The sequence below is a fragment of the Berghia stephanieae genome, chromosome 11 (genome assembly GCF_034508935.2).
Source record: "Berghia stephanieae isolate SIO BIC M18660-M18661 chromosome 11, UCSD_Bste_1.3, whole genome shotgun sequence".
In the NCBI taxonomy this organism is placed as follows: domain Eukaryota; kingdom Metazoa; phylum Mollusca; class Gastropoda; order Nudibranchia; family Aeolidiidae; genus Berghia; species Berghia stephanieae.
In genome coordinates this window covers 29773904-29800133 of record NC_088370.1, presented here as the reverse complement: position 1 = coordinate 29800133, position 26230 = coordinate 29773904, and the positions used below count along the sequence as shown (strand labels likewise).

Below are 26230 nucleotides of genomic sequence, written 5' to 3'. Positions count from 1 at the left end.
GACAAAGGCATCACAAATGACTGCCTCAGTCTGTTTTATGGATTACATTTTTCCTTTGATATAAAAGATTGTGACATTTACTTATATTTTGTCATAAAATGCTATTTAAAAAAGCATTTAATAAATAAGATTCACAATTTGATTAGGAAGGGCGAAAAAAGCTATAAAAATTTTAAATAAATAAAAAAGATTTTTATCTATTTTGACTAACTGCGTATAATAATAATAATAATAATAATAATAATAATAATAATAATAATAATAATAATAATAATAATAATAATAATAATAATAATAATAATAATAATAATAATATAACAATAATAGTAATAATAATAATAATAATAATAATAATAATAATAATAATAATAATAATAATAATAATAATAATAATAATAATAATAATAATAATAATAATAATAATAATAATAATAATAATAACAATAATAATAATAATATAACCACCATTACAACAATGAGTCAAAGACAATTTGGGTCAGACTAAAGTATACGGCAGTCAGGATATATAACAGAACAGTGAAAAATGTATGTATCGAATAGTTCCAATCAAATTGCTCATTAGCATTTTACATATGAAAAAAATTGAGCGCAATATCCACCAAACGTGCTCAAAGCGATTTACAAGGGGTCCCTGGCCAACAGCAAGACTTAACATGTAGGACGAGACATGACGCCTATTAGGCGATATTACAATTGTATCGGACAGAGACAACGCTGTTAACGGCCATGTACTCTTTACACCCCGTCCGGTGAGAGAATGTGAGTAAAGAGCCTTTTCCAAGGACTCATCTATGCGCCGAGCGAGGCTCGAACCCAGGACCTTCCGATCCGAAAGCGAGTGTCATACCACTAGACCACAGAGCCACATATTAACTGATAGGTAAAATATCTGGACTGGATGGAATCACAACTGAGATGATTCAACACTTTGGCCCGAGAACCCTATCCTGGCTATTGGACCTCTTCAATGGATGCGCAAAGATAAACAGGCTGCCAAGTGCATGGAGGAAAGCAAGAGTAGTCGCCCTACTGAAACCGGGGAAAGATCCAAAATCCAAGAAAAGCTATCGCCCGATCTCCCTCCTGTGCATCACATACAAGCTATTTGAGCGAATGGTTATGTCCCGCATGTCACCCAGTCTAGACGAACAACTGTCTCCAGACCAGGCTGGATTCCGACCAGGACGGTCAACATGTGGTCAACTTCTTAACCTTGCACAATTCATAGAAGATGGGTTTGAGACAAAACAGGTCACTGGCACCGTCTTCGTCGACCTCACTGCAGCCTATGACACAGTGAATCACAAGATCCTACTCCTCAAAGTGGCTAAAATGATAAAGAATAAGAAAATTGTAAATATCATCCAGTCACTTCTCGAAAACAGGCGCTTCTTTGTTGAAATGGATGGCCGGAAGAGCAGGTGGCGCAACCAGAAGAATGGTCTTCCCCAAGGATCAGTGCTGGCTCCAACACTTTTCAACATATATACAAATGATCAGCCTGAGTTCCCAAATATCCGCCGATTCATATATGCTGATGACCTATGCCTCGCAACACAGGATGAGTCCTTCCAACCAATTGAGAGCAGACTGACAAATGCCCTAGACACCCTCACAAAGTACTACACTAAAAACTCGCTGAACGCCAACCCAGGGAAAACACAAGTGTGTGCATTTCACCTCAACAACCACCAAGCCCACAAAAAACTTAACATCAAGTGGAATGGCCAGACATTAGAGTACAACTACCACCCAGTGTACCTCGGAGTGACGCTTGATCGGACTCTGTCCTTCAGAGAACACGTGAGGAAGACCAAGGCAAAAGTGTCCACGCGTAATGCCCTCCTTGGAAAGCTGGCAAACATGAACTGGAGAACTGACCCTAAAACTCTAAGGACCACAGCATTGGCCCTCAGCTACTCAACTGCGGAGTACTGCTCAGCTGTATGGGCCAGATCATGCCATGCCTCCAAGCTAGACCCCGAGCTCAACAACGCCTGCCGGATCGTAACGGGCCAGCTGAGAGCAACACCATTACCACTGGTCTACCGTGCAGCAGGAATAGCCCCACCACACATCCGGAGGGAAACTCATGCCCAAATACAAAAATACAAACAGGAAATGGACCAGAGACACCCCCTTTATGACCACAATTGCCCCAAAAGCAGGCTCAAATCAAGGAAAAGCTTCCTCACAGTAGAGAGCCTTCACCCAGACCACTCAGCATTCCTCCGCTTGGACAAATGGGTAGAATGGGACAAGACAGCAAACGATGCCCTCCAGCCCCCAACAGAAAAGCTCCCAGCAGGCACAGACCTCAAGAGAAAAGACTGGGTGGCGTTGAACAGAGCTAGAGCAAAGGTGGGAAACACCGCCACCAACCTCTTTAAATGGAAAATCTCACCGGGCACTGAATGCCCATGCGGTCACCCCAGACAGACCATGGACCACATCCTGTCCGAATGCTCGCTGGGACCTCACTGCACCAATGCTGACCTGAGGGAATGCAACCAGACTGCCCGGGACTGGCTGACTCACTGGCGCGACAAGATATGATGATGATGGTAAAATAATAAAATACACAAGGAATCTAAAGCATGTGTTCTGATTTTTTTTAAAATTCAGTTTTAACCGCTTTCTAAAGGTAAGTGGATTATCGTTATTTTTGTTTCAATGCTGGTGGGAGTTCCCCAATCGTCAGACATGGTGGTCAAAGGATTTGTAATGAAAAACTAGAGATTTTAGGAATTCCTTAAGCCGCGTTTAATTGGCAGATCATAATTTTCGACTGGGTTCACAACGGTTGATAAGTTGTTTTTTTTTTTGTTTTTTCAAAGATAATCAGGATTAGATTTGTTTAAGCAATACGCTTCAACAGTCGTCGCGTCACTTTCCTCGTAATGACGCATGGTAACTTAGTAACTGGCTCTAAACTATCGGAACAATGGCGGACGCCCTTATGAAATATTTCTCAGACGAGCATAAAAGCGTATCCAGAGGGGGAAAAAAACATTTTAAATCTGATCATGTTTTGACTTTTACACATTCTGATCACAAGACATACGAAACGTTCTAGCCAGCATGAAGAATAAAAAGTACCGATTTTCTTTGTTTAGAACCACGATGACCGCCGTTGCTGGGCGATGTGACATCAGACTATTGAATCCAATTGGAGACGCGGCTATGTATCTTTCAGTCAATTCTATTTTTCACATGTAGCGAATGTATGTCCTCCAAAGTGGAGTACCTAATAATATTATGCTCGCGCTTTTTAGATTACGTTAGTAATCGAACCGCCTTGTTTTAGTATATTTTTGGAGTCGATTATTGATATTACTATCACAACCAAGCAATTGGCCGATAATCAAGGTGACTAAAAACCAAAGAGACAACAAGAAGTTTAGTAGTAAGTATCAATTTTATGCATGCCACGTCTGTAAACGAATTTCCATTTTTTTAATGTTTTTTTGGATGAATATAGTATGTATTTATATTATCATTATTATTATTATTATTATTATTATTATTATTATTATTATTATTATTATTATTATTATTATTATTATTATTATTATTATTATTATTATTATTTTTATTATTATTATTATCATTATTTTTATTATTATTATTATTATTATTATTATTATTATTATTATTATTATTATTATTATTATTATTATTATTATTATTATTATTATTATTATTATTATTATTATTATTATTATATTATTATTATTATTATTATTATTATTATTATTATTATTATTATTATTATTATTATTATTACTATTGTTATTATTATTATTATATATTATTATTATTATTATTATTATTATTATTATTATTATTATTATTATTATTATTATTATTATTATTATCAAGAAGCCCTCTAGTAGCACCGATTTATCTCAAGATAAACCAAAAAAAAATTACAAGATCTAATTACAATACTGACATGGGCAGACATGTTTAATTTGGTCTCAAATCCCAAGTTTCTCACAGGTCCTTGGTGAGGAAACTAAACAATCGGATAAATTCAAATGAAACATGGAAAGGGCCACTTAACCACGTATTGCAAGTCCCAATACTTCAGTTTTGTTTTCCTTTAACCTGAGTTTATTGCACCACATACAGTCACTGATATCAGAGATAAAATTTTCGATATTAGAATCAACATAGACATGGGTGTCTTCTGCTTAAAAGTGGAACTCAATAAAATATCTGGAGATGGAGTCACCTGATGGTCTGATATAGAAGGAGAATAAAGAGAGTCCTAGAACGGATCCCTGTGGGGAAACCAAAACGTCCAGGTACTCATTTAACACCCGAATACGATGAGAGAATGAGTCGAGAGTAAAGACCCTTTTCCAAGGACTCAACTATGCGCCGAGCGAGACTCGAACCCAGGATCTTCCGATCCGAAAGCGAGTGCAATACTACAAGATCACATAGCGCATAAAAAATAGATTTTTCTTACTCAGCAAAAAGGCAACAATCAGCTACATTCTATACATAGTATTGCTCAGCAAAATGACCTCAACAACAAAGTGTCAAGTTTTTGTCGCTAAATCAAAAATGTTTAATAATAATAATATAATAATAATAATAATAATAATAATAATAATAATAATAATAATAATAATAATAATAATAGTGATAATAATAATAATAATAATAATAATAATAATAATAATAATAATAATAATAATAATAATAATAATAATAATAATAATAATAACAATAATAATAATAATAATAAAAATAATAATAATAATAATAATAATAATAATAATAATAATAATATAATAATAATAATAATAATAGACTCTTATGGAGCGCACGGTATCCTCAACAATGAGGCTCTTAGCGCTTTAAATTACATCAAAATAAAACAATATAGAAAGTACATAACATCAAAAAAGAAATGTTTTCAAGGATTTCTTGAAAACAGACAATGATTTGGATTCTCGGGTGCTCTGTGAAATGGTGTTCCATACAGACGGACCAAAATGAGAAAAGGACCTTGTTTCTTTAAATTTTGTAATGTACAAAATATATCCGAATGGGAAAATTGATGATTGCATTGTGACGAGAGAGGGAGTACATGGGAAGGAAAGTATTGGACTTACAATTAGCGGGAAAGAGGAAAAAGGGACGCCCAAAGACTAGATGGTTGGATAATGCAAAAGACTATATGAAAGAACTGGGCCTGGAGGAAGATGATGCTCTAAGCCGAGATGCATGGAGATGTGGCATTCGTTATGGCAACCCAGCAAAATGTGGGATAAGCTGAAAGAAGAAGATGAATAAGATGATGTGACGATTTTCCTGTGATTGGTAAGGAGAGGGTTAAAGGCTAGTTAGAGTTAATCTTTTAAGTGCCTTTGATTGAAGACAAGTAATAGGAATAATTAAAAACACTAACCAATCAATGTACCTATACAGAATACATGGTCTAGTGGTTTGACACTCGCTTTCGGATCAGAAGGTCCTGGGTTCGAGCCTCGCGCTCGGCGCATAGTTGAGTCCTTGGAAAAGGCTCTATACTCACATTCTCTCACCGTATTCAGGTGTAAAATGAGTACCTGGCCGTTAACAGCGTTGTATTTGTCCGAAAAATTGTAATATCGCCTAACAGGCGTTATGTCCCGTCCTATATTATGTTAAATGTTGCTGTTGACCAGGGACCCTTTGTAAAGCGCTTTGAGCACATTTAGTGGATATTGCGCTATATAAAAGTTCGGGTTTTTTTACCATTGTGCCATCGACGCCACGATATTCTTTAGGATTCAATCCGGCTTCGTCTTGGTACCTAATGTGAATAATTTTTTTTTACAATGACTAAAAAAACATATATTATTCTGCGAAACAAAATATAAATTGTATGAAGATACTTTTACTGCGATAAACTGTGATCCTATTCAGTATCACGAATCGGGTAATCGTGAAGAAAAAAAATCAATAACATTTTCAGTCACGTCACAAAACAACAAGTACAAGAGGAGAGTGTATATCATATATAATACTGTACAGAATAATTTCATTAAGTTTTCTTTTTGATTGATGTTCACTCGTAAGTAAGAGTTTACTTTTGGCAAACCTTCTTAAAGTAAAGGACTCAATGGAACGTTTCACTTTCACAGTGTACAGTCACAATCTTCCCACTTCCAGTTTGTTGTTGTTTGGCAACTGAGTTGTTGTGAATTATTTTCATGTAAGGTAGCCTGTTTACAAGCGTACCTTCCTCACCATGCTCCTTTTTACTTCTCACAGTCACAACGTTATAAATAAATGAATGGATCGTTAATTATCAAATTCATACTGCAACTGCAACCTCTGGATAACGACACATCTGAATAAAGACAACCCCTGGCGACATTGACTGCTGGACCCAATTTTTTAGCCATATGTTATTGCTAATTTTTTAAAAATTATTATCCCCTTCCGCCATGACATCATAAGATATCGTCTCCTAGGCATTCCACGAAGGAATATAGATAACGAAGTGACTATTTCTCTGAATGCTCAGGAAAATAAACGAATAAACGTGATCTCTATTTTTCCGAACGGTTTCCGTTCTCAAGATTTTTTTTAGGTTATATGCTAGAGTGTCTGTGTGAATGGGGAATGTGTATGCATTTTTCTGTGTTTTCTTGTGCCAATGCTTGGGCACTCTGTCTTTTATTCCCAATTTTCTGTTAGACTTCTATCTTGAAATTGTGCTATCCTGTCTTTCAACCTCTGTTCCCGTCTTAAGACTTGGACTATGTTATTTAGGTTTACTTCTCTTCTCTCTTTGATAGTACAGCGCGAAGTGCAAAAGTGAAGGCGCCATGGATTATTTGCGATAGCACAACTTTCCTAATAAAATCCGTCTTTGTCAACAATATGCCTAAAAAATGCTAACTTGATGAGTCGTGAGAATTTTCTGTCCACTTTGTTTGAGAATGTACCTTTGCATCGACCTCGCGTCTGTAACCTATCAGCTACTGGAGGCTACCCAATCATATGGAGAAATAGAGTTCAAGTTTATTTTCCTAAGCATTCGGAGAAATAGAGCTGGCCTATAGATAATTCATCAAACAAGATGTCTGAGTCTGATGTCAACAGGAATCACCCATGTTGTCCAAGTGAGCAAATTGGGGATTAATAATCTTGCTCAAGGAAAAAAAAGAGAGTGGCTGAAGTGGGGCTTGAACCCGGGACCTTTCGGATCACAGTGCAATGCCTTATCCACTCGGCCACTTTGCCCCCCTTTATTATTGGTAATAAAAAAAACCAAAATAGCGACATTCATTTCAGTAAAAAAAAACAAACTCCTGTTTAGCAATATCGATATAGCAATAATTGGCAGTTGATACAGATGCTTGATACCTGATTCTCGTCATCCCGTACTCTTAACCAATATTTTTTTCCCTCCAGGGGATTGTGGCTATTGATGATGTTGATACGACAGCACAAGGCTTCACCGTGGTCATAGTTTGATCAAGATGTGAAATCTACGTTAGAGGACAGCGGACCATTTAAAATGAAGATTACTTTTCTTCTCACCTCTGCATTTTTTGTTCTTTTTTTAGGAACCAATTTTGTGAACAAGGTGAGATGATGATTAAGTTGTCCATTTTTAAACAGTTACAGAATAAAGTAGTACTTTAGAGCCATGAGACCTATGGAACCGCAGTTTCCATCGCATGAAACAGACATTAGCAATTTCGTGCTGCTCTTTGAATGGGACATTAGTCTATCGCTAAGTACTTTCCACCAGATCTAACAGACCCAGCTACCCAATCACTGCTGGATGGACAGAGGAGTCTGAAAATAATTGTGACTTCACCCAGGATCGATTTCTGCCCCTTTGCAAGCAAAGCGAGTTCTCTATCAACTGAACTAATGGGACTCCCAACATAATAAAAACCTTTATGATGATACTAGTGTTATAATAAGGCAAAAATAATGTTTGATCAGGACATATTGATTGATATATATTATAAATATATTTTTGTAAAGTGGTTATTTACATGTTCTCATTTTAACCTGAATAATTATTATGGCTGTTGAAGTGTATGGATTGTAATTATACAATAAAATTATTATCTTTTCTTATTGCTATAAAATTATTATATTTTCTTATTACTATAAAATTATTGTTTCTTATTACTATAAAATTATTATCTTTTCTTTTTACTATATAATTATCATCGTCTCTTATTACTATATAATTAATGCCTTTTTTTATTACTATAAAATTGTTACTTTTCCTTAAATGTGTCCCATTGCAGTGATGCCAACCATATGTAAAAAATACGTATTGTTCCACTTTTTCGTAATTTGTTCATCTGTACGCAGTTTGCTGAGGCTCGCATGCATTAATAAAATTTCAATTATTTAAATATTTTAACAATCAAGAGGGCAATATGTCTGTTGATAAAAATATACAGCACGTCGCTGTTTGGGTTCTCTTCAATAAAACATAGTAAAAATGTTTCTGCTTGAAGCTTGAAGAAATAAATAATTGAGTCAGAAGTCTCACATCCCTCATTCCTCCTTAGTGTTTCATTCATTGTGTTTTCTTGATAAAGGGAAAACCTGAAACATCCACATTATCTGTCTTTGTTTGATAAATTGAAGCCTCCATTTCATTTTCTATTGTTGTCAATGAAACATATGAATGTGAATTATACACATCATGTGGTTTAAGTTTGTTTAGTGCGGCTATGTGGTCAAGTGATATGACACTTGCTTTCAAATCGGAAGGTTCTGGGTTCGAGCCAGACTCGGCTCATAGTTGAGTCCTAGGAGAAGGCTCTTTACATACATTTTCTCACTGTACTCATGTGTAAAATGAGTACCTGGTCGTTAGCAGCGTTGTAACTGTCCTAAAAAATTGTAACATCGCCAAACAGGTGTCAGGTCTCGTCCTAGATGTTAAATGGTGCTGTTGACCAGGGACCCCCTGTAAATCGCTTTGAGCACATTTAATGGATATTTTTTTTGTTTTTTTTTTAAAACTCAGTTTTACAATGATTTCTTTTCAGCACCTGATTCATCCTTGCATAAAATTGTTTTGAAGGGATGAGTCATATTTTTAAAAATTACTTTTGTTAGTTGATGATTTATCAGAAAATATTGATGAAGTATCAGAAATTATTGATGGAATATCAGAAAATATTGATGATGTATCAGAAAATAATATTGATGATGTATCAGAAAATATTGATGGTGTGTCAGAAAATATTGATGGTGTATCAGAAAATATTGATGATGTATCAGAAAATATTAATGATGTATCAGAAAATAATGTGCAATCAAATGTTAAAGTGTATTCCTTTTGGTTTATTTATATATTTATATATATATATTTTTATTTTTTTTTTCAATTTTTCAGTATGTGTTGTCAGTTCTACGATTTACGTATCCAACTATCTTTCAAGGGTGAGTATGAGTAGTGAGTTATACTGTTCTCATTACGACGTGTATTGATTTGCAGGTCTGATAACCCAAATTGTTATGGTCTTATTGTTGTAATGGAATTACTCTCAAACCAATGCAAAAAAAAAATATATTGTTCATTACAACAATGTTAAACAATAATTGCATTCAGTTATCAGACCTGCAAGTTCGTACATCTAATTGTAAGTATTGTTGCTTGCAACGTTATTAAAAAATTTTTAAATCATCAACTTTACCATCATTAATATTTATTATTTTAAAAATTTATTTAGTATGATCTTATAGAAAGAAAAAGGCTCATAGGAATGCAAATATAACTTTTTGAGGTTTTTTGTTTTCCATCATGTTCATGTAAAATGCAATTATTTATTCAAATGTTTTTTATTGTTTTTCTTTTTCACTGAATGATTCGTCTTTAGTGTTTCATTAGTCATGTTAAGTTGACAAAGGGGAAACCTGAAACGTCTATATTATTTGTCTCCGTTAATATATTAAATTGAAGTTCCATTCCATTTCACTATTGTTAGTCACGAATTCTTTGTATCAGTAAATAGATTTGTTGCTAGCATCCAAAAAATTATCATCAGCCCGATATGCCCGCTCCAAACCTGTTTTTTGGGGGGGGGGGGGTTTTCATTCATTTATATTATTTATTATTACAAAGCTTTACTGAAAATAGCCTAAGGCATTTTTGGTTAGACCAACATCTTAAACTTGCTACCTTATGCCAATAAAATGGGATAGGTTTTTGGGAGGTCAAATCGGCAGCTCTTGACAAATTGTTGCCATTAGTTTCTTCATTTGAACAAACTTTCAACTCACTCAACCCTAACACCGACTATAACTATAACCGTTGTTTACCCGTGTTACTTTTACCCCATGCCTTTTTTTATTACATTTTTATGAGACAGATTATAGGGCCCAATATCAAAACTAATGTTTTTAGTTTTTGCATGTTAATGATAGTTGAATAAAACTGTCGATGAACATACTCATTTTAATACATTTTTTCCAATTATGAAAAGTAGCAAAACTCTCTAGGATCCAGTGAGTTAAAGGAAAATTGGTGACAATAGTTTCTTTTCTGCTCATCACCAGATCTGGTCGTCAATCTAATCACTACTATTTATTATATCCATCAGATGGCAAACCCTGGTGGGTGTGGTTATGTTTAAAGCCCTGGTCACAACAGGTCATGTGGACACACTCATGTCTGGCAAAGAATGGTGAGTCATGTTATAGGTACCGTAGAATGGGGTGATCAAGACCAGTTGGGGTAACTGAGATCAGTTCTGGGTGGGGTTACTGACCTCCCATAGTGGGCAGGGAGGTATTTACTGTTTTCTTTCCCCCTATATCTGTTTTCCAACGATTTCTGTCTTTGTCTTGGAATGAGATTACTTGGTTTTGTCCTGGCCCTGGCTGAGAGGGAAACAGACAAATGTATAGTTATTATTTTGGGAGATGATATTTTCTCCCTGTAAATCATATTTCTATTATGTATTATTATTATATTTGTTGTTTTGAATTTTTAATGTAAGCATTTGAGTGCATTTCTCTAAGTGGGGAACTGTGCTCGTGTCTGGATGAGACTGTTAGGTGATCTCCAACTAAGTACACTGATGGGATCATACCAGATGCTCTTGGAATCTCACCAATTCTCTATTTGTACCATTCCCCTTTGTCTTACCTTTTCTTGGGTGATTTAATTGTAATTCTAGAACTTTTTACTATCCCATAGTCTCCCTTTTTACTGGCACTGATATGACTTAAATGCGTTGCAAGCGCCGTAAAACCCTTAAAAACAAAAACAAACATGAGATCAGTTGGGGTGACCAAGACCAGTTAGGGTGACTAAGATCATTTGGGTGACACACGACACACTGTAAGGTAATGTTTGGTATACTCAACCCACACACACATGCTTGCCCGTCATTTAGTGTGCTGAATATAACGGCATTGATCAAGTCACTATTTTTACTTTTTTAAAGAAAAACTTTGATATATTTGCAGTCCTGTCAACCTTCCCAGATTGACCAGGAAATTGAATTTTCCTGGATTTTCAATCTTGATGTTTTGCTGGTGTAACAAAGCCAACAAGAGTCATTATGAATTCAGATCTGCCAACCCTCCCCAAGTTGATTGGGAAAATCCTGATTTGGTTACCCTGTTCCCTAACTCCCGATTACAGATAGATATTCCAATAAGATTTTTTTCAAATTTTCTTCTTTTTTTTTCCAACTATTTTAGCATAATATTAATGTTGCTTTATTTTTTGTCTTTAAAAACAAAAACAGGCATGAATGTGCACTTTGGTTGCCTGGTATGATGTGTTTTCTCATCTCTATCTATTCTGGCTCTCGTGCTTTGGCCAATCTGGTAAGCTGCCATAAATTGCTAACATTCTGTGTTTGGTATTTTGTTCTTTTTCGAAGCTGTAATATTCCATTGCATCCATTCCATTTTACAGTCCACAGTTTCTAGCAGCTTAGTTTCACAATTAAATACTAAGTGCCGTCATAAGATGCAAAACAAGCATAAGATAAAATTGGTTCGGCATTCACATTGTCCAGAAATGGAACGATTTGAAATTTGGAACAATTATTTTTGTTTGCACTACTGTTGACATGGCTTTTAATCTGATCTATAATTATCATGCATTACCTTATTATGGTTATTATCTGTATGTATGGATGCATATGTGTGTTTGTGGTGTGTGTGTGTGTGTGTGTGTGTGTTTGCATGTTACAGTTTAAGATATAATATGTTTGTACATCACACATACCCGACGAGTACATTTAAGTTCATTAATTACATTTACCATGTTTATCATTATTGTTACCTTTCCATCATGGGTGGGACTCCTGACCTCCCACAGTGGGCAGGGAGGTACTTGCTGTGTCTTCTATCCCCCTATATTATCTGTCTTCTTCTAACATGCTTTCTGTCTTTGTTTGGTATGAGATTACATGGTGTTGTCCTAGCCCTGGCTGGATACCTTAGCTGGGAGGGAAACAGTCAAATGTATAGTTAGAGTTTTGTGTAATGATATTTTTTGTCTTGTTAATCATCTCTCTGTTATGTACTGTATACATTTGAGTGTGTTCCTCTTAGTGAGGACCTGTGCTTGTGTCTTAATGAGACTTTTAGGTGATCTCAAACTAAGTACTTTGATAGTGTGCTCTTGGAATCTACATATGTTTCCTATTTGAACCAATTCCACCTTGTCTTACCTTTTCTTGGGTGCTTTAATTGTAATTCTAGAACTTTTAACTATCCCATTTTCTTCCTTTTTACTGGTGCTGATATGACCTTAATGTGTTGCAAGCGTCGTAAAAACCTTTTTAAAAAAACACCACCTTTCCATCAATAGATTTTTTAGCATTCTTATTAAGGGCATTGAAGTGATTTCATCCTATTTAGCCCTATACCACATGTTATGATAATGATAAAGCTTAACACTGAAAACACAAATTAACTTCCGAGTGGTATCTCCCATAGATGGCGGGTGGTTGGATGGGAGCATCACCCTTGAATCATATACCTATGATGTTCGCATGGGTGTACGATCCGATAGTGATGTCGTTTCTTCTTCTCTTTACTAGCCTATCCTGCTTCTTTGGTTTGTGATTGTATTTTTGACAGGGGATATTTTTTTTCTGTAAATCTTCTGCCTGTTTGTTCTTGGTTATTTATAATTTAGCTTATGATATCTTTAGGTTATGATTTTGATTTACATTTGTACTATTTTTGTTAGATTGCTTGTTTTTTTTTGTTTCAGCGGTCTCTCATATAACCTCACTTGCATTGGAAGAGACCTAAAGCAACAAACAAACAAACAAACAAAAATCTCCCATAGATGGATTTCAATAGCAACATGTCATCATCAATCTGTAATTTGTTTCTTTCACAGCCCCTTCCTGTATTCTTTGCTATGCAAAACATCATTCTGATTTACAAAGGAATATCAGATATTGTCCTCCATAAACAAGTGAGTGGTATTTTTCACACTTTTTTCCACTAGATAAATAATAATAATATTAATAATAAGAAGAATAATAATAATAATGATAATAATATTAATAATAATAACAACAATATAATTCTATAGAGCCTGAGCATCCACCTAAAAGTAATCTGCAGTGCTTTACAATTTAACTCATGTATACATACAATGCACACCCAAACATATGTATATATAAGAAGAAAAAAAAAGGGGGGGGGGGTATCAAAATCAAAATACATCAATCATGAAATTCGCTGTAAATTAATTCAGCTTTAAGATGCTTCTTAAATGTTAGAACCCTAGGAACAGATTTTGTTCTATATTTTAGAGAGTTCCACAGTCGTGGAGCTGTACAGTCAAAAGCTTTTTGGTGAAAAGTAAATGCAGTAAATTTGTTCCATTAAAAGAGATTCTGATGATCCTAAGACACGAATTGGTGTAACAAATTTTAAAAAAAACACAGTGAAAACACATTACCGTCGGTCTGGTTTTTAGGTAATGTATTTACGTTTTTACTGAGTTTTTTTTTTGGGGGGGGGGGTTTTGTTGTTTTTTCTTCGCTGCAGAAGGGTTTTGAGTCCAAAACGTTCTGTGTTTGGTTTTGTTTTTTTCTTTTGTGAAGCTATATTCATCTTTTTTTGTTTATTACTTTTTACAGACCACAGTTTCTAGCAACATGGGTGATTCCTGTTGACATCAGACATCTTGTTTGATGAATTATCTATATTCCTCTTGGAATGCCTAGACTACGACATCTTATGATGTGGTGGCGGAGGGGCATTATTTTTTTTTATTTTAGTATCACTTTGACAATGAATTGTGAAATGCTTTATTGTGTATTGCATTGGTTTACTAATTCATCCTGGTGTTGTTTGTTTTTGTTGTTTTTTCAGCCTGTAACACTTTACAGCTATGTGATGTTGATGTTAAGCATCCTATCTGCCTTTGCCGTTGCTAGGACGGACCCTCAGTTTCATCCAGAAGGTTATATGTGGATGTGTGTTCACGTCATTACTTTGGGTAAGCTGCAGACTTTGTCATTGAGACCCTAAAGAAAAATTCCCCCTTTGGGATGAATAAAGAGAATTTTATTTTATTATTTTTTAGATTTACGAATATTTCTGTAGCAGGAGGATAAATTTAATATTATCTTCTTTTTCTTCTTCGCATTCGCTCGTCATTGAGCGTAGTGCATTGTGCTGCCGTTATGTGCCAGCACATCCATCTTCGGCATTGATTTTCTTGTTCAAGTTTCTTCTCATAGATAGTCTGCCATCCAAGGCTGTGGACACTATCTGTCCTGTCCATATTTGTCTGGCCTCTAACCTTTGACCTTCCCAATAGTCAGCCATCCAAGGCTGTGGACACTATCTGTCCTGTCCATATTTGTCTGGCCTCTAACCTTTGGCCTTCCCAGTAGTCTGCCCTCCAAGGCTACTGACACTATCTGTCCTGTCCATATTTGTCTTGCCTCTAACCTTTGGCCTTCCCAGTAGTCTGCCCTCCAAGGCTACTGACACTATCTGTCCTGTCCATATTTGTCTGGCCTCTAACCTTTGGCCTTCCCAGTATGGTTGAACATTCTGGTGTAGCCCTCCGGATCATGCAAGGCACTCATGCCACCACACCACGGCAAGGAATTGACATGTGATGGAATCAATATTATGATGCAGAGACATAACCTAACACCTATCCACACCACACAAATGTTGCGTTTACTTCAGTATTGAAGCTGCAACAGTATGGATTGGATTGGATAACTGACTTTACAATAGCAATCAATTCATGACATAACTCAGACATAGAAATAGTCCTTCAAAGCCAATGGGCCCATGGAGCCAGAGTTTATTTTGTATCGATACAGATTTTTGTCCTGAAATTCAGACTTTTTCACAAAGTGTAATGATTTCTATCAGTTTGGTGTTTGTAACAATTCCCCTTGTTATATGAGATTTTGTTTAAAGCAGATATTGAAATGAGACATAACCAGAATCTTTTTCTTTTTTTATCCTTTATTTTTTGGTAAAAAATGAATAAATACACGAACTATGTTGTGTTTTAAATTTCTCTTTAAAAAATTTCTACTTAAAGTTTCATGTTTTGTATTTTTCTTCCACAGGGGCATTTGATTTTTATACAAATTTGATTCGAGGAAGATTAAAACTGAGGTAAGAAATCTGATCTCTGAACTTCATGCAGTAACAAAAGTAGCACTTTATTTATTTTTTCCTTCTTTCGTTTTTTCTTTCTTTCTTTCTTCCCTTATAATAAAACAAAACTTTGAACAATTAAGTATGAGTTATATTTTACTCTTCCACCCTCCCCACCTCCTCTCAGGAACACGGAGAGACTGTTTTGTTGTTACTTGTACAGTGTGATAGTCCTGGCCCCCTCCAGCTATTTCCTAGGTGATGCTCTTGATGCTCAGCGTTTCCCATACTGGTATTTTGCCAAGTTTTATGTGGGATGTATTTTAAGGTGAGTAAACGATTACTCTTTCCTTTCAGCTCTTAATGAAAATGTTGTTGCTTGAAGCTCGAAGGAAAAAATAATGAGAAGTATTGAATTGTAAGCTTCAATTTATTAGACGAAGACAGATACTGTGGACGTTTCAGGTTTCCCCTTTATCATCAAAACACGATTAATGAAACACTAAGGACGAATATCACACATATCTCATTCATCCTTAGTGTTTCATTCATTGTGTTTTGTTGGTAAAGGGGAAACCCGAAACATCCACAGTACCTGTCTTCGTCTAATAAATTGTAGCTTACAATTCAATACTTATCATTATTTTTTCGGCTCTTAGGCACCTGAATTCAAGCTAATACCGAACACCTTCAGCTTAATGCCCATCATTGAGATCGGCTGAAGTAACATAAATAAATAGAGCACTTATATACTTGCGATCAAAAGAAAGTATACACATTTAAAATCGTCGTTACTTTTTTATCCCTTGACGTAGGCTAATGATTTTCCACCGAGTTGTTTACCATTAGCCTTTCTATGTAGTTTTTGTTTTTGACCTTAAATTCGCTCACCACGTCGTGCACGTGCTAAAAAGACCTTTTAGCCCCTTATTCTGGACAGGAAGTGTGTAGATTAAATTTTTTGCCATCCATTTCTTCTTGAAACATTTTCAAGGCAGGAAAACACAATGCAAAATACCATCTATTAATCTACGTGATGTCACGACTTAGTTAAGAACAACATGAGTGACTCAGGATTATGCTTTTTGACTCGCAAATTTGAAAAAGGAACAGAAAAATATGTAAATCTGAATTGTATTATATAATAGTCCAAACATGCTACTGTTTTGGGTCATGTGTGTTTGGGTGTCCCATTTTAACTCTTTGAAAAGTTGGCCGCTATGTATTAAAAATTGATAATTTATTGGCTTTTATATATTTTATACCATGAATTAAGTCTTTTACCGTCTGGGAGGAGGTTTTGTCAGATTAAATGTAGAATTAACAAGTATAAATCAATGTTCGTTCCATCAGCAATAAAAATGTGGAATATTTCATATGGCACAGCAAAACCAAAGATTGATGCGTTGACTGATTGACTAATTTATTTAATGTTAGATTAATTGACCAATTGATAATGATGATAGTATTTGGTGTCGAATTGCCACAATTGTAACAAATTAAAAAAATGAAATGAATATGTTTATGCTGTGTATATCGCACACATGAAAGAAAGAGAGGAAGAGAGAAAATAAGTAGGAGTGAAATATCTGTTCAATGTTATAGATATCATATAACGTTATAACGAGTGTAACTAAATGACAAATTGCCATTTTTATGGACAATAAAGATCTATTATTATTATTATTATTATTATTATTATTATTATTATTATTATTATTATTATTATTATTATTATTATTATTATTATATGTCCTGATGTCAGTGGAGTGCTAGGGATGTTGATGAACCTGTGTGCCATTCGCCTCCATGAGGCCAGCATGTCCAACAAATCATGGATTGACATTGCAAGTGTCCAATCTGCTGCCAAGGTAAATATAAGTAAACTTTCATTTATTTCTCTGGCATATCTACCTTTTTTTTTTTTTACTTTGATCAAAGTGCATTATTTGTTAACCAACCGCCTCAAAACGGTATCACGGTGGGCTGGAGATCACTTGCTGTGTCTTCTATCCCCTTATATCTGTTTTCCGAGTTGCTTTCTGCCTTTGTCTTGGTTTGTCCTAGCCTTAGCTGAGAGGGAAACAGTCAAATGTTTAGTGTTAGTTTTAGGAGATGATTTTTTTCCCCCTTGTAAATCGTCTCTCTGTTATGTATTTGTAGTTATGGTTTCTGTTTTTGGTATATTCTGTAAGCATTTGAATGTGTTCTTCTCAGGGGGGATCCTGTGCTGGTGTCTAAATGAGACTTTTAGGTGATCTCAACCTAAGTACACCGATAGTGTGCTCTTGGAATCTACATTTGCTCCCTATTTGATCCAGTCCACCTAATCTTACATTTTGTTGGGTACCTTTACTTTTTATTCTTGAATTATTTAACTATTCTTTTACAGGCACTGAAATGCCCTAAATGTGTTGCAAGCGCTGTAAAACCCTTTACTCACTCAATCCTATAGATTTTTGCAACTTTTCAAAATTAGAAAAAAATGTATTAATAACATGGAAAAATGAAAATAAACATTAGCTTTGATACTACACCTATAATTTGTCTTAGAAAAATAAAATAAATAAGCATGGGGTAAAAGTAACCTCACCCCGTATATACAACGGATATAGTCGGTGTTAGGGTTGAGTGAGTTAAAAATTAAAAATCAATCAATATTATGTTGATGTGCTGAAAAATGGGTTAAATTGATATATATTATGTTTTATTGTGGGTAATAGATTTAATATAGTTTTTTTTTTAAATGAAAACAACAATAAAATACCCCCTAAAATCTTGTGTTTCTGATCATTATAACTAAAACACCAATCTACAAACTCAAACATCTTCAAATATTCATTTGCACCCCGCACTATCAAAGACTGGAGCATTCTTCCAGAATCGAATACAATAGATTTAAAAACATTCAAACGAAGATTATCAAAATTCCTCAGCCTAAACGCCAACAAGAGCTGTCACTCACATTCAACAACTCTCTCCGTCCTCGAATACAAATACTCAGAACTGAGTCAGCTTCGAGTAACATTCAGATTCAGAAATCAATCTTTGTCATTTAAAAAACAAAAATTACTTAAATCTGAATTCTTCAAGTGATTGTGCAATGCCTTATCACCCAACCAACTCACCTTAATGCAATTGTCGGCATATTTAAATACTTCACTACCAAGTACGTCTTTCTTTCAATTTTTACAACTTTTCAGATATTGTGTTCATGTGCCTCCCTTGTGTTTTATGACATCAAACTTTCCAATGCGTTTGCCTTTTGGTAAGTTGGAAAAGTGTTTATCTTGTGTAAAAGAAGAAAATACCAAGCACGGAACGTTTTGGGCTCAAAACCCTTCAGCCAATGACAGAAACAATAAAAACACGAATACATCACTCAAAATCTAGACAGGCAGCAGAGAAATATTTGGCACGGCTGTCAGCAGATAAACGTGAAGCATTTGCTTGGCAACAAAGCACTTATGAGGAATGGAGTGAATAATTAAACAGTGCATAAAATGGATGATTTTATTGTTTTGTTATTGGCTGAAGAAGGGTTTTGAGTCTGAAACATTCCATGTATGGTTTTTTTTTTCTTTTTTTCGAAGCTGTTATATTCATTTACAAAAATTCATAACACAACACAGTAATGACTTGGTCTTTGATACCACATAAATTTGTTTTGTTTTTGTTTTGTTTTTTTTCTTTTTATGATGTCTTTTTTTTATTATATATATTTGAGAGATATATCATTTTTATCCTAATTTTTTTCTTTCCTCATAATCCCAGCCTGGTTGTCAATCACCTTTGTAGCTTTGGCTTCAATGAGAGCGCTAGTTATCATAAAATGTACTCGAGCCCCGGGTCCGATTTGGAGGTGAGTTAAGCAAAAACAAAGATAAATTTTGATTAAAAGAAAGAAAAGCAGTCATTTAGAGATGTAAAGTTTATGGAGTCCGATTTCGACCAGATTTTTGTAGCAATTCCTTGCTATCCTTTGGATGTGGTTCTAGGCAATTTCAAAGAACTCTTTGATAAAGCTTATGGAATTCGTGTGCCAGATTATTTTTCTTATTAATGTTTTTTTTTTTTAATTATTGTTATTGTTACTATTATTATTATTATTATTATTATTATTATTATTATTATTATTATTATTATTATTATTATTTATTATTAAATATTATTATTATTATTATATATTATTATTATTATTATTATTATTATTATTATTATTATTATTTATTTATTATTATTTTTTTTTATTATTATTATTTATTATTATTATTATTATTATTATTATTATTATTATTATTATTATTATTTTTTTATTATTATTATTATTATTATTATTATTATATTATTATTATTATTATTATTATTATTATTATTATTATTATTTATTATTTATTATTATTATTATTATTATTATTATTATTATTATTATTATTATTATTCATTTTACTACAGGCTTTGGACATCCATCTTAATTCAGTGGAGAGCAATGGGGGCAAGTCAACACTTAAGCGTCACGAACTACAGCAAGATCTTATTCGGGTAGAGATGAATTGATTTACCGAGAGCCTTTGGTTTTCACAAGGAACGCAATGTCATCATTGATTCATGGTGAATTTATTGAAAAACAGATCACGTTTGTAACTTGTCCTCTTGAAACAGTATTAAGTTAGTAAGGCTCGTTTAGAGGAAATGCACTTTAAAGCAATGAATTGGTCAGTTAGTACCTTCATAATAGATGATAGAATTTTAATTTTTTTTGAGAATTTCATTCTTCTACTCCTATTTCTCCTTCTTCTTCTTCCTCTACTGTTGTTATTATTATTATTATTATTATTATTATTATTATTATTATTATTATTATCATCATCATCATCATCATCATCATCATCATCATCATCATCATCATCATCAATTATCATTTATAGATTTCTCGTGGAATCTTCCATCCCCTATTTGAGCCAGACCCCTTTATCTTACATTTTCGTTGGTGCTTTTAACTTAGAACTGCAACATTGCCTTATCACTATCATATTTCTTTTTATTGTTGCTGAAATGACCTAAAAGTGTCACAATGGCCGTAAAATCTCTAAAAACAACATCTCTCTGTGTGTCTCTCTCTTTCTCTGTCTCTCTCTCTCTCTCTCTCTCTCTCTCTCTCTCTCTCTCTCTCTCTCTCTCTCTCTCTCTCTCTCTCTCTCTCTTTTTTTTTCATATTATAATTTTTATCCATCGTAAAAGAACATACCAATTTTCTTTCAACTTACATCGTACAACCAAAGAGTGCTGAGGTAACTCGCTTGAATTAAACCTCTGTATTGAATTGACTATGTATGCATTTTGATAAGAAAAAAGAAGAAGAAAAAGATTGCATTTCCATCTACATGAAAACAATTCCAAGATCACCTGTGATGGTGGAATTTTGCCATGAAAAAAAAAACGTGAGAGAGAAGGAGAGACCCAACTTGTCATTGATGGACAATCAACAACAAAAAAACTCATCAAAACTCGTTTCAAAAGGACATTGTTTTGAGTGTACAATATTAAATATAAATATATATATATATAATATATTATATATATATATATATATATATATATATATATATATATATATTATATATATATATATAAAATGAATAAAGCAGCTTCGAAAAAAGAACAAAATATACCAAAATACAAAAAGTTTTGGGATCAAAACCCTTCTTCAGCCAATAACAAAAATAATATAAACATTAATGCAAAGCAGCTAACTGTCCAATCTGAGAAAAATTAAATGAGAAGAAAAAAATGGGCTGTTTATGGAAATGCTGCATTTCCCAGGATTATACTTGTTAGATTAGCAAATAAAAACATGAAACAAAAATCTCTTAATAGTCTAGTTGACAAATTAAATCATGATTTTAACCATAATCCAAAACAAAAAGCGTCCGCCAATTTTTTTGTTTTGCATTTTATCAGAATTGAATATCACTTGATTAAATATCTGAATAGTGCTACCCTGAGCATATTGAGCATTTTGAGAAATTATGTCACAAAGGTCACAAAAAGGTCATTTTTGAATATCCTCAAAAATCATTTTATATTATACAGAATGAAAGATTTAGTCAAATTAAATACTAAAATACACCTATTTTTAAAATTGACCGAATTGTTGATAACTTATTAGCAATTTAAATATCTAAAAGGTCAAGGTCACTGCCAGACTTCCGTCTCGTAAAATGACCCAAATGTTGGCGTGTTCTGTATCAATTGAAAGCCTTGACAAGGCCAAAACAGAAGGAAGGTTATTTATGCTATTTGTTGACATTTAAATTGCCTGCAGTGGTAAAAGTATAATTGGGATAATCAAAATTGACAATTTTTGTGGAAAAGGTGTCAGATCTCACAAAAACATGGAGAGTCTCCCATAATGAGAGACCATGCCTTGTTTTGAGTCTTTAGTTTTCTTCTCCTTTGTTTTTTTTTTATTGCTATTTACTGAAGGGCAAAAAATAAAATGACAATTTTCGGCATATCTGACTGGTAAACTAAATCACTCAACATCAATGTCTTTGTTACTTGACTCATCGCTTGACACAGAAGCAGCTTGATAAAGGCGATTTTGACAGCACTCACGGTCATGGCATTTACAAAATATTGTGCATGGAAGCTGCGCAGCAACACAGCCACATTTTGATGAGCCACAAGGTTGTTCAGAAGAACATCCGCATTGAATACTCCCTAAAACTCGGATGGTACATTCGGTGTGTTGATTGGCACTGTGGTTGGAACAAGTGATTTGGTTGCTGGTAACTTCATCCATCCAAAATCTGTTGGTTGTAAATCTGGGGGAGTTTTTCGAGGACAATGATACCAAATTGCTATCTGGATGTGCGCTCTTTTGGTGTTCTCACAGGTAGGGGGTATAGTTTTCAAGTCAGGGACTTTTATAATGATTTTTTCCCCTGTTTTCTTTAGTCAAACTTTGTACCTGGCACCAGTCATAGTTGCTTCATTGTCAATGCCGTAGCATGCAGTTATGAAGAATGTGGCTTCTTTGATAACATCTTCAAGGCAGGCACTGGTGTTTCCAAGTTTGTCTAATCTATGTCCTTTATGAAGAACTTTGATGACTGCATTTTTTTCCTAAACGATGCGGTTTAGCCCACAGTATCACAGCCAGATAGTGCGTGTGCTGCAAGAAGAAAAGACGCAATTTCTTGATTTCTCGAAACCATTTTCCCACTGTCAAAAAGTCCACGATCCCCACTTTTAGCTTCCATCATCATCAAACGGTGGCTGTAGTCCAAGTCAAGCTTGTGGTAGAAATGAACTAACAGCACAAAAACATCCATATCGTCACTAACCACCTTAACAACATTGGTCAGTGAAGCAGCATACATTGCTTGTTGCACCATAATGACATCCGCTTCCTCGTGTCTCATCTCCACATCTGTCCTTGTGGTGACTTTTCCATTTTTGATTTGGATAGGAACATTTTCATGTCCTGTGATAACGAGACGCTTTTCACGTCATTGAGCTACAATGCCCATGCACTAGAATTGACGAGGAGTATGCTAATTAACCCTCGACTTTTTGTTCCATCTTTGATTCTGAAATCATGGTATCTGTCAAAAGCAAGGTCCACATCACTTCTGTCCATTTTCGGCAACAAGAGTGTCCAAAAACTATTGACATAGTCCTGTATGGTTCCTTTGAATGGCCAGTTTACACAATAAAGAAGTGCGCATCCATCTAAGATCACAATCTCAGGATGTTGCCCCCCATGAGCAGAGACCATTTCTTGCAGATTTCTCTTCAGAGCAGCTTTTGTAGTAGCAGTACGCATGTCTCCATTGTCACTTGTCGCTGAATAAAGATGTCGGCAATGGTGCCAGTTCATATTTAAAGAGAGACTCCATTTCAAAATCTCGACAAGCCATTAATCCCATAGCGCAAGAATAAATCAAACTTGTGTCGTATATTGGACCAAGGTCACTTTGAATTGATTTTTTTCCGGCTGCCATTGTTTTTAGAATCCATTGGGCTACATTTTCTCAAATGTTTTCATCTCCGTGTTACAGATGTTGACAGAATTGTTTACATTGACAGATTGAGGGCTTACTTTTCCATCAGCGATGTTCACAAGGCAATCAGGATGGCAGTTGCGCTTAGGGGTTTGATGCATCTCTCTAATTTTGTCTCAACTTGTTCCCTGGCCAGCGCATCGCTAGCGATACGCGCATTCGTTTCCTCTTTATGCATATCCAGAAAATCCTTTTTGGAACTCTCAGTCAAATCAGACAAATATTTGAGAGGTTGACTGCTGGTGTGCAGGCTAAGGGCCCATCGCTGTTTGGTAGAGTGTTTGAGTGTTAAACAGATCAATCTTCCAGGACCATGACCATATCATAAATGTAGTCTCTATGAACATGTCTGACCACATAGCATTCCACAGGCCACGGTTGTGACGCATGACATGTTGGCCTTTCAGGAATTCTTGCATCACTTCTTCAGGTAAATTTTCCATGTTTTGCAGATAATACAAACTATATCTTGCATAATTCCCATGGTTGGCAGCAATGAAGTATGGCAACATCATACCTATGGCTAACAAATGCAGCAACCAATCTGCCTCATGCTCTGCTCTGATTTACAGCATCGTGATGAAGACGGGTTTTACAAAACAGTCCAGCCACAACTTCAACGTCCTACTTTGATGTTTCAAGAAGTTTGTCGCAGCTTCTTATTCCTTAAAGGATGTCACATAACACTTCTTCAACCACCATGAACCAGCACGAACGTTTTGGGAAAAGTTTTTTCCATTGAGAATGCGTCTGACATCACCGAATGCAGCCCCCAAAACTTCCTCCAGACCACTATTTGACATCAAATTGCCGACACACCCAGCATAGCTCATCAGCATGTGCTTGCCGCAGTAGAGTTGCTGATCTGCTCTAATATCGTGTATTTTTGTCCACACTGATTTGTAATTCCTTGGGCCTCAACCATCGCCGTTTTCATGCAATCGGGATCCACTGGAATCATGTCTATCAAGGGTCTGTACATTGCTTGTGTGGCAGGTTTCATTTCTTTGCCTTGTTCTCTAGAAAATTTGACATTGAATCCTGGGAACTCTGGTGTTCCTGGCTTGCACACCACTTGATTTCAGGAAAAGAAAGTCTTAATTCTGAGCATTGGTTTTGGTGGCTAATGATTTTAAGGTTGGAACTTGACATGGAACAAAATGAAATTCCATAGGCAATGCGGGATTCTTGTTTTCCTAAATATAGTTGTACAACTAAATTTGGAATCAACTCCTGTTTCATCTCCTCTTTCTTTATCCTAACAAGTGTTTCTGGGTGGTTGGATGTTGAACCAGGTGACTTTGGCTGAGTCAACAAGGCCAATGCATGAGTAGATTTTAGACAAGTTTGGGAAGGTATATTTGCATCAAAGATATCAGCCACTGCCTGGATCAAACCGTGACGAACATCGTTGATGGAGTTAACAGTGCTGTTCATTTCTTTTGCAGCAGATGATGCTGTTGAAGCTTTGAACTGCAGCATTTCATCATCGGAACATGTCACCCCAAAAGAGTTCAACATTTCCATCTTCTTCTTCTCCTGCGCATGAAAGGCTAGAGACACCTGGAGACTTGAAGACTGGTTGGTTAAAATGCTAGTAATTATATTACTAAATCAATAATGCAGGCAATGTCATGTTCAGTTTTGGTGACACGCATCCCAACAACATAAAAAAAATGTTTCACTGGACTCTGCTATGGAACTATCCTGGTCTGGCAGAGTATTGTACACGTTTCTGTCGTGACATGTTCAAGTGTTTTTTCATCTTCATTTGTTTCCTCTAGTCTGAGTATTCCTGATGCTTTGTTGTGGAAAATTAAAATATTAGCAAGACCAGATGAATAAAAAAGAATAATTTCTCAGTGAAACGCAGCTATAACGTATTTGACAAGTTCATGACAAGGGAAGTGACATCCAACATTTTTCAGTGTAATCGAAATATAGGTCAAATGAGGTAGACATTCATTCCTTGTCTTTCATCACGTCAGAATTGATGGAATCAAATGCGTCATCCGAATCTGTCCCATCTTCCGATAATTTCTTAGATGCAGCTTGTACAGAACGTTGGCTCATTACTTTATTTCTGCAGTCTTGATGATAACAGGCATCCACAGCATGTAAATCGCTTAGTGCTCCTGAAAGCCAGATTTCTATTTCTCTGTGTTGTGTCGTTTCGAGCTTTACAAACATCTAAGATAGCTTCTTTGAATGTTTTCTGCCCTAGCCGATCAGCAGTTCTACAGATCCAAGCTTTTCTATACCGACTTGGATTTTTTAAATCTGGTTCTAGAGAACAAGTTTTAGCACCGAAAATGCAGTGTTCCAAGAAGTCAAAACGATCAGTTTTGGATCTGGTACAAGGTTTTTTACTTGGTGTTTGTCCACTAGCAGAAGTGCTTTCACCAAAAGTGTGCTTTAGGTACTGTTTTACGTGATACGTTGTCGACATATAAGTTGATTTGCAGGTTTAGTGTTATGTAATAGTCAATTACTCATTTTTATTATAACATCATTCCAAGCGCATTATCCTTTCT

The 26230-nt window shown here is 35.0% G+C and overlaps 1 protein-coding gene across 1 annotated transcript; it reads left to right on the top strand.

The window, feature by feature from the left end:
• The first annotated feature begins 5965 nt into the window (after positions 1-5965).
• LOC144956567 (UDP-N-acetylglucosamine transporter TMEM241 homolog) lies at positions 5966-20993 on the top strand. The gene is made up of 13 exons (XM_078887150.1): positions 5966-6094; positions 7444-7618; positions 9407-9453; positions 10614-10697; positions 11769-11850; positions 13385-13462; positions 14371-14497; positions 15597-15645; positions 15815-15955; positions 17393-17498; positions 18831-18895; positions 19402-19489; positions 20083-20993. The coding sequence occupies exons 2-13, from the start codon at positions 7550-7552 to the stop codon at positions 20182-20184; spliced, it is 1038 nt and encodes a 345-aa protein (XP_078743276.1). The 5' UTR covers positions 5966-6094; positions 7444-7549; the 3' UTR covers positions 20185-20993.
• The last annotated feature ends 5237 nt before the right edge of the window (positions 20994-26230 follow it).

Bases quoted from the DNA above. Each gene is read 5' to 3' on its own strand.
- LOC144956567 (XM_078887150.1), top strand. From the start codon at position 7,550: ATGAAGATTACTTTTCTTCTCACCTCTGCATTTTTTGTTCTTTTTTTA. The intron at 11,851-13,384 runs GTAAGCTGCCAT...TTTCTTTCACAG, and splicing joins CTCGTGCTTTGGCCAATCTG to CCCCTTCCTGTATTCTTTGC. The intron at 17,499-18,830 runs GTAAATATAAGT...ACAACTTTTCAG, and splicing joins GTGTCCAATCTGCTGCCAAG to ATATTGTGTTCATGTGCCTC.